This window comes from Lactuca sativa, chromosome 5 (genome assembly GCF_002870075.4).
Source record: "Lactuca sativa cultivar Salinas chromosome 5, Lsat_Salinas_v11, whole genome shotgun sequence".
NCBI classification, from domain to species: Eukaryota; Viridiplantae; Streptophyta; class Magnoliopsida; order Asterales; family Asteraceae; genus Lactuca; species Lactuca sativa.
The window spans coordinates 297488759-297497820 of NC_056627.2; the positions used below are offsets into that span (position 1 = coordinate 297488759).

Genomic DNA, 9062 nt, shown 5'->3' on the forward strand with positions numbered 1-9062 from the left:
GTACCTGCACGTACGCTCAACATAGTGCACTGTTAAGTCATTTCCTCATTAAGTGCTTACTACTCCATTCCAAGGGCTACAAACTCAGATCCAGGTCTTATTTCACGACTTAAACCATAAAGTCACTGACTTGGTGACTTAATATGGCTCAAACCAACTCAAACTTCCAAAATGATCTTCTTCATCCCACAAGAGAACTAGATCTCATGCATGGGCTTAATAGAACCCCCAAAGGTTGGAACTTTACTGCTTATGGGACTCATATGACTCTAAGGGAGGCAACTCTGGTCTTAGAAACGAGCTTAACTCACCAAGACCCAATCTTGGGACCAAAAGGTCCATAAACTTGTACTAGAGGAGATCTAAGAGATTAGACATCAAGATCAGAACTTTATACCTCAAAAGGGCCTCAAAAGATGATGTCTTTCCAGATCTACAAGCTCCATCCACTCAACTCCTTCTTTGATAACTTCCTCTTTCTTCTTCTAGGCTCTCCTTTGCCAAAACAAGCTTTCCAAGGTCAAACACACCTAACAATGGAGGTGGGACGGCTATCTAGGGTTTATGAAGATAAGAGAGTGTTTATGGAGGCTAGGGATGGAACCATAATGTTCCTTTTATAGTGGATGTCCCAAAAATTAGAGTTTAATGACTCTGGGCGTAACTCTAGTACGCTGGGCGTACGCGTCCTGGTGTCCGCGATCACTCACCCTACTACGCTGCGCGTAACCCAGCTTACGTTGGGCATACCCACGCGTGCCCCCAAACGCATGAATGGTCTTTTTCATCACTTTTCTCCATTATGGGCCATAAATGTCAATATCTTTAAAATATCATAACTCCTTCTTTCTAGATCCGTTTCCGACGAACTTTATATGCATGGAAAGGTGGCGAGAAGATCTACGCTTCTAGCAACACACCCCGATCCGAAACCTTCCCGAATAATAACCCATTGCTCATGAAAGACCGAAACGCCCTTACTCTTGATCTCGGGAACCCATAAATATATATTTCAAGAACGGGGCGTTACAACTAAGGGTTGGTTCATGAAAACCTAGAGGTTATATATGAGGAAGGGAGAACTACGATGGGAGACCTGGTGGATAGGTGGTGGTGGTAAGGTGGTAGATGGTGATTTAGGGTTTAGGTGGGCGGTGAGTTATCTTTTAGTAATTAAAACATTTATTTAAAATAGAAAAAAATAATATTTAATAAAAAATCAATCATGGATATAATAGTAATTTTAGATCAACTTTGAAACAAAATGAAACCACATTGATTAATTATGTACGAAATAAAACACAACAACCAAACACATAGACTTGTTTGTACTTAATCAACATGTTTTGACAAACCACATTGACCAAACGTATAATTATATATATACTAATTTTGAAGTGCCAGGTGAACAGTACATTCTTATGATTGGCTGGTTTTTTTCTTTACGTTTGACTGCTTCTCCGTTTTCTTCATCGTTTGGATTTCATCAACGCTCCAGAGGGAAACATCGAGTGGGACGTTGATGGTGATTGAGATGGAATCATTCGAATCCGTAGGGTAGCACCGTCAACGTTCCTCACCCCGATTTCTAGGGTACATACCTCTAAAATATTGTTTTATCTAAAAACTAACATTATATTGTATAAAACCTTTTTATATTAATACGAATATTTCAATATTTAACTGATTAATGGCAAAGAGTTTTCTAATTACTTTTAGGTTTAAAACAGATTCCTTTTATTCGATTAATATTTGCAATATCACTACAAATTTATGGCATTGTGCAACTCTTGAATGTTAACATGAGTTAGAACTCAAAAGATGTATTCTAAAATTAGAAACTATTCTTTTACGACCTTTTTATGTTTGTGCTCTTTTACAAAAACAATTGTTGATAAATGATCACGTAATTGTTTTCCACAAAACAATCTAACACCTTGTTTACCAATCACAAATAATAATAATAACAATAATAATAATAATAATAAAGCATGCGGATTCACTTAAACTTGAAATAATTGCACACAAAAAAAAAATAAAAAAAATAGATATGTGAGAGTGAGGTGACCCCACTCAATGTCTGACCGCAAATAGTGGCGCTATCTCGGCCAAGAGGACTTGAGGAGCCAGCCTTCTTTGTTTCCTATCAACATATAATGCCGCGTGATTACTGTTTCCCCATACCTGCCTCCCTCTCATTTTCTTTTGTGCTAAAAATTCCAAAATGGTAACTTCAGTTTTGTGAGAGAACACCATTTTGCAATAACTATTCAATACTATTTCGACCAAAAAAATCAACTGTAAACATTCATCAAAACAATATATGATTGACGCTTCATTACGTTATCCTACTTGTATACATATAATATAATATCTCTTTTGTATGCTTCGGATTGATGGTAAGATTTCACATTATATGGATATTATGCAACTGATGTGCGAAACTTATTTTTCGTATTATTTTTAAAGATATTATTTTTAACAATTGGGATCTTCATTCTAAAATGGAAATATTTGACGTTTGTTTGATACGATGGAATTGAATAATAAAAAAATAAAATAAACAATGTATCCAAATGTGTAATGGAGTAATACAATGAAATCAATGAATTTTCACATTTTGTTGTTATGTTTGGTTATCTCGAAAATAAAATAAAATGAAGCATTCAAACATATTATTTATTACAATATAAATATAAAAATAAAATAAAATAAATTTGACGATAAATGAAATGTCAGTTTATAAAAAGAAAAAAGAAAAATAGATGTTGATATATATATATATATATATATATATATATATATATATATATATATATATATATATATATATATATATATATATATATATTAATGTATATGTATATCAAATACTTAAAAAGAATTATTTATCATTTAAAGATATTGTTAAAAACTGTCAATTGGGAATAATTCAATTAGGAGAGATCCTTGATACTAATATGAATTGGAGTATTAACACTAACATCTAACCAGTCAAGTTGTCGTTCAAAAAAAAAAGATATTGTTAAAAACTGAAAAGTTAAATTAACTACAATGAAATCTTACAAAGAAATATAATAAAAAAATTATTGATGTTTGAAAAAAAAATATTAAATTTTTTTTTTATTTTATAAAAAAATTAGTATTATTGACCAATATATAAATAATAGTAATCTATGATAATAATAATATATCATTCTATTTTTTAAAGGAATGAAAAAATTAGCTCCCCATTAAAATGAAAATTAGCCTAATAAAAGGAATCACATTCAACAAGGAGTCATTTTATTCTTTTGTAGCAAATAAATAGGATTTTGTTTTATCCCATCGTAATGCTTCAATATATTCCTTTTGATTGTATATCAAACACTACCTTCGTATACAGTTAAAAACAATATTTGGTAGAGTCTCAAACATATCTCACTAAACCAAAAATTATGCATTTAAAGGTGTTTCAAAATGTTACATACACAATTATTTGCAATATAAATACAAAAGACAAAGAAGCTATGGAAACCATACTTGGAGGACCATTATGTAACATCTCTTTATTATAGGGTGTAAAATGTAAATACTTAGAGTTAGCTACAGTTTGATATTATCGTTTTTGTATAAATACTGTAATGTTTACCTTTGTTGAATTAATCAAGTTCATTACACAAATTATGTTTCTCTCTCTAAAATTGAAATGGTATCACAACATTAGATCCATTTTTGTGAGATCATGGATTCAATTCCAGGCGGTAATCAGTCTTCTTCGATCAATTCTACACCAAATTTCGTACCTAACTCTAAAAAAATAATCCAAACATGTTTATGGCATCTTCACAAATAACTGGAAGCGAAAATTAGATGCAATTGAAGTATTCGATTCAAATTGCTTTAGGAGCTAAGAAGAAAGTTGGATTTATTGATGGAACCTCGAAGAAACCAAAGGTTGAAGGTAGCGATCTTGATGACTGGACCAACAATGATTGCATGGTTTGGTCATGGCTTCTAAATGCGATTTCGAAAGATATCGTTGAAGCTTTTATTTTTGATACTATTGCTCATGAACTTTGGAACGAGCTTGAAGAACACTTCTCAGAAAGCAATGGACCTCTCATCTATCAGCTTCAAAGACAAATCGCCTCAATTAACCAATGTGATTCTTCTGTTTCTAAATACTATACCAAACTTAAACAATTATGGGATCAGTTGAGTTGTCTTATGCAATTGCCTATGTGTAATTGTGGATCTTCAAAAGCCATGTCAAACTTTGCTGAGACCCATGTAGTTCTTTATGGGATTAAATGATACTTTTGAAAATTTGAGAAACCAAATTTTGGTTCTCGATCCTTTACCTTATGTGCACAAGGCTTACTCCATGGCCTTAAGAGTTGAAAAACAAAAAGAAGTCCAAATTAATTTCTCTAATTCGACAGAATCTGCTATGTTTGTTAAATCTTCTACACAAAATACCGGTGATATAGGGCAATTCTATTATAAAGCCAAAGTTGATTCCAAGAACAAGAACAGTAATGATAGATAGAATAATTTTGCAAAGCAAATGGACACACGAGAGATACATGTTTGAAACTAAATAGCTACCTGGATTAGTATAAGGATTTGAAAGAGAAGAAAAAGGGAAACATCAATGTTGTTCATATGGCAAATACCAATCAACATGATAATAATCCTCTATTTGACAAGAATGATTCCACACAAGACAATACATATTCTATGAATGCTCTTTTCCAACAATTCAGTCAATTCATGGAGGCAAGTCAAAATTTGGAAGATGGATTCTCCCTTTGCAAATATCTCTCACTTTGGAGATTTTTTAGGTATGAATATCCCTTTGTTGGATTCATTAAATAGTGATAGGTTTGATAAGAATGTGTGAATTTTAGATAATGGAGCAACTGATTACATGTGTTCACATTTATCCTATATGACAAGATCAACTCAAGTAATTAGTTACATACCTATATTCCTACCTGATGGGTCAATCAATTCTGTTACTCATACAAGTGTCATAGAATAAAGTCCTAAGTTGGTTTTAGACATGGTTCTTTATGTACCTGATTTCAAATTCAGTATTCTCTCTATGAGATGTTTGGCATTCCCCGAATACATTGTGTTTAATCTTGAGACAAAGGAAGTGGTGGTTGAAGGAATAGTTCAGGAAAACTTTATATTCTTCATAGTAATTGTTTAATGAGTCTTATAGATAGAGCCATAAATGTTCATACAGTTGTCGGTGATAAATCTTGTACTGCTACACATTCATGTAATGTTGATGATATCGTAAATAAGGACTCTTTTTCAATCTGGCATAAGAGACTTGGGCATTCTTCACAATTTATGTTACAACATTTAAAGTTAATTCCTTCAAAACGTGAAAATGAATTAACTACATGTGTTTCGTGTCATATGGCAAAACATAAAAGAATTCCATTTCCAAACAGTGAATCTCATGCTAATGAGATTTTTTTATATAGTCCATGTTGATCTATGGGGTCCATATAGATCAAAATAATGTTAGGTGCTTCTTATTTGTTAACTATTGTGGATGATCATTCAAGTTCTGTTTGGACATTCTTGTTGAATGATAAAACTTAAGTGTTTCAAACACTATCTCATTTCTTTGCCTATGTTACTAATCAGTACAAGACACATGTAACGATTATAAGAAATGATAATGGAAGTGAGTTTGTCAACCAAAACGGTTTGCATCTCTTCTCAAAATTGGAGTTATTCATCATAAAATAGTTTCTTATCTGACTTCATATGAAGGAGTTATGTTTTTTCGAAGTTTCGCGATTAAACCAACACGGCTTCACGTCTTGTAAAAAGTAAATTTTTGATAAATTACTTTTTAGCCTAAGAATTCTAAATGAAAGTCATAACAGTCGCTAAACCGAGAGCGTGCATATAGAGAACCTACAGAGGAAGTTATGATTCTTCTAAGATTTGACATAACAGTATTCTGCTCAAAAATCGAATTTTAGATTTGTCAGCTTTTAGACAAAATAATTTAAAGAAGAGTTGAAGATCTCGTTAATAGGAGTTCAACGATATTATTTTTTTGAAAACGGACACCGAATTATGCTTTTTATACGAGCTTTAACAGTCTAAGTCTGTGTGAAAAAAATAAAGTCAAAACTAGCCAACATAGTCTAAATGAAAGTTGTAGATCTCATCGAGAGCTTCCTGGGGATATAAAGAAGTCAAAACCAAAGTTCATATGAAGAAGATACACAATTTGAAAATTTGAAAATCAGCACACGTATGCGCGATGCACAGGAAGTTCTAGATGCTAATACGCCGCCCCACCCAAACCGCGCCACGTGTCAGCAGGCCTGAGGAGCCACACCACCCTTTGCACGGTGCACCCCCATGTTACACGGCGTGCATCCCAAAGAACCTGCCTATAAATAGCAGCTCACTCGTTCCTTCATTCTCACACCCTTCCATCGAATTCTCTCTGAAAATGTCGACACTTAGCCCCTTTTTCCTTTGTTTCTGCTCTGCAGCGAAGCCTTGCGACGCCCCTGAGTACTCATATGAGTAGTAACCTTCGAGTGGGAGATCCTGAATCAGTATTCTACCCGCATAGATCCCGTTTCTCATCTATTGTACTCTGTAAGTGACCTAAACTTACTCTGCTTTTCCGTAATCTACAATTACAATTATGAGTCATTACTAGGAACTTATAAGTAATATTTATCAATGATTTCAAATCGTTATACTGCTCGATCTATTTATAGGAGTAATGCCAAGGTTGAATTTAGTGATGTGTTTAAAGTGAGATTTTCTAAACAGTATACTCTATATACCAAATGGACCTTACCTCGGATATGATCCTACATGGTTATTCCTTGTTTAGATCTTGAAGTAGATTTTGGGATTATTGAGGAATCTAAACGCTTAGGATAATATTTCTATGAAGTATGAAATCAGACTAAGACTCAACGTTATGTACATCTAGGTCTTTTGGAAAAGGTGTAAGGCAAAGCTCTGCCTGATTCACCAATCATCAGACACTTTTTTCAGGTGAGTGCGTAGTTTTTATCAAGATCATAATCTAAATTAAAATCATTATTTATATAAGACATTAAACGCTTGCCTGTATTATCTGTGTTATTTGTATAATTAGGATAATGCTATTGAATTAGAAACCATAGTGGAAATCGATTGCCTTTAAACATAAGTCTTGCCTTAGGTTAAGAATAAGACTTTTAAAGGATACTTAGTTGAAATTAAGTTAGATATCGACTAGGTATTATGACTGGTGTAGGGTGTGTGATATCAGAGCGGAGTGTTTCTCCTCTTTCTTGGATGACCATAAATTGTGGGTCCAGATCATACAACTGGCAAGTATGTCTGGGTCATCGACCAGAGTAGACGACAACACTTGACTATTCTAGGCAGTCTAGTGAATTACGTTGCTAACATGGACTTATAACCTATGGATGAAGATAAAATGGGATACCATATTTGTCAAATTTTTGAACATTGGTTGCCTTATATGACTTACACTGGCCAAGGACACCCCTAGCTGTGTATTAAAACAGTTGCTTAAATGATTCATTAGGTTGAGTGATTCCTACATATAACCGTTGCTTTAGGATCTATGAGGATCGGTTGGGTTGGGTAGTTGGTCTTAGGTCAGATTTTATATCAATTATCTGATAACGTTGTTTTTAGGAATGATATCAATTATTATCATTAAATTTTTATGGGCTTGAAAATCCTACGTATCTCATTAGGTTTTCCCAAACCTGACCTACTCATTTTTATGCATCACGGATAGTGGAACCAAGGTTGCAGTAGTCTAGTTAGAATGTTGAGTGGAATAAATAAATGTGCATGTAATCTATAGTTTCAAGACCTTTTATAGTTTACGTTGTAACGTATGTTTGGATATAAACGAATGACATCCTAAATGTTTTAATAAAATAACTTTTGTTATCTTAAAAATGTTTTATTTAACTGGAAGTTTCTGCATCTTAATTTTTAAAGCGTAAAGAAAATGTTTTAATTGGTTCTAGAAAATAGGGGATGTCATACTAAATGAGTTTAACTTTCCTTCCATTATGGGAAAGTAAGATCCATCCAAAAGATGAGGGAATTAAAATTTCAACTGGGAATCTTAAAGATTAGTGTATTATACTTTTACTTCTAACACTACATATGAAACCCCTCTACCACCACATGACACCACCCACCACCATCATTGTCACCATAACTACCACCACCAACGCTATAACTACTAACCACCATCTCTACCATCATCACCACCACCATCTACTACTTCCGCCACCACCCACCACAACACCAACAATATATGCACCTCCACCTCCGACACCACCCACCGCTATTGCCACCACTACGAACCACCACCCACCAACTCCGCCTACCACCCACCACCACCTCTGTCACCACCACCCATTACCTTCGCTACCACCCACTAGCACTGTTCCCGCCACCATCTCCACCATTTCCATTACCTCTGCCACCACCACCTTCACCATCATTGTTGCCACACCCACTTTCACTAAAACTGTCACCACCACCAAAACATCCATCACCATCGCCATGACCATCTACCACCTTTTCCACCACCGACAACACCACTAGCTACTACCATCGCCATCACCACTTCTTCCACCAACACTATTATTACCGCCTATTATTACTTCCTCCACCACTACCCATTACATCTGGCGCCACCACCCAAAACCATCGCCACCACCACTGACACCACAGCCACCACCACTACCATCTAACATCCATCACTTCCACAACCAACCACCATCATCTCCACAACCACCCACCACCATTACTTCCACCACTATTGTCACATCCCCATCACTACCACCACCACCCACCACCATTGCGACCATCACCATTTACTATTTTTATAATTTATATAACATGTCTTTGTATAGAAGTTATAAAACACAGTAAAATTAAGCAAAATAAAAACAAAGGCAATTATGTCATTTAATATTATTCCAACTTCAGTTCCTACCAAGTAAACGTAGTATGAAACTAGATTCAGATTCTAATTCCTC

General features: G+C 34.4%; 2 protein-coding genes across 2 annotated transcripts; both read left to right on the top strand.

Moving 5' to 3' along the window:
• The first annotated feature begins 3852 nt into the window (after nucleotides 1-3852).
• Nucleotides 3853-4296, top strand: LOC111892494 (uncharacterized). Its single transcript, XM_023888532.1, has one exon. The coding sequence runs from the start codon at nucleotides 3853-3855 to the stop codon at nucleotides 4294-4296; it is 444 nt and encodes a 147-aa protein (XP_023744300.1).
• A 3882-nt stretch (nucleotides 4297-8178) lies between these two features.
• Nucleotides 8179-8625, top strand: LOC111892493 (uncharacterized). Its single transcript, XM_023888531.1, has one exon. It carries the CDS (start codon nucleotides 8179-8181, stop codon nucleotides 8623-8625), a length of 447 nt encoding a protein of 148 aa, XP_023744299.1.
• The last annotated feature ends 437 nt before the right edge of the window (nucleotides 8626-9062 follow it).

Excerpts from the sequence above, each read along its gene's own strand:
- LOC111892494 (XM_023888532.1), top strand. The coding sequence starts at position 3,853 with ATGCAATTGAAGTATTCGATTCAAATTGCTTTAGGAGCTAAGAAGAAA.
- LOC111892493 (XM_023888531.1), top strand. The coding sequence starts at position 8,179 with ATGAAACCCCTCTACCACCACATGACACCACCCACCACCATCATTGTC.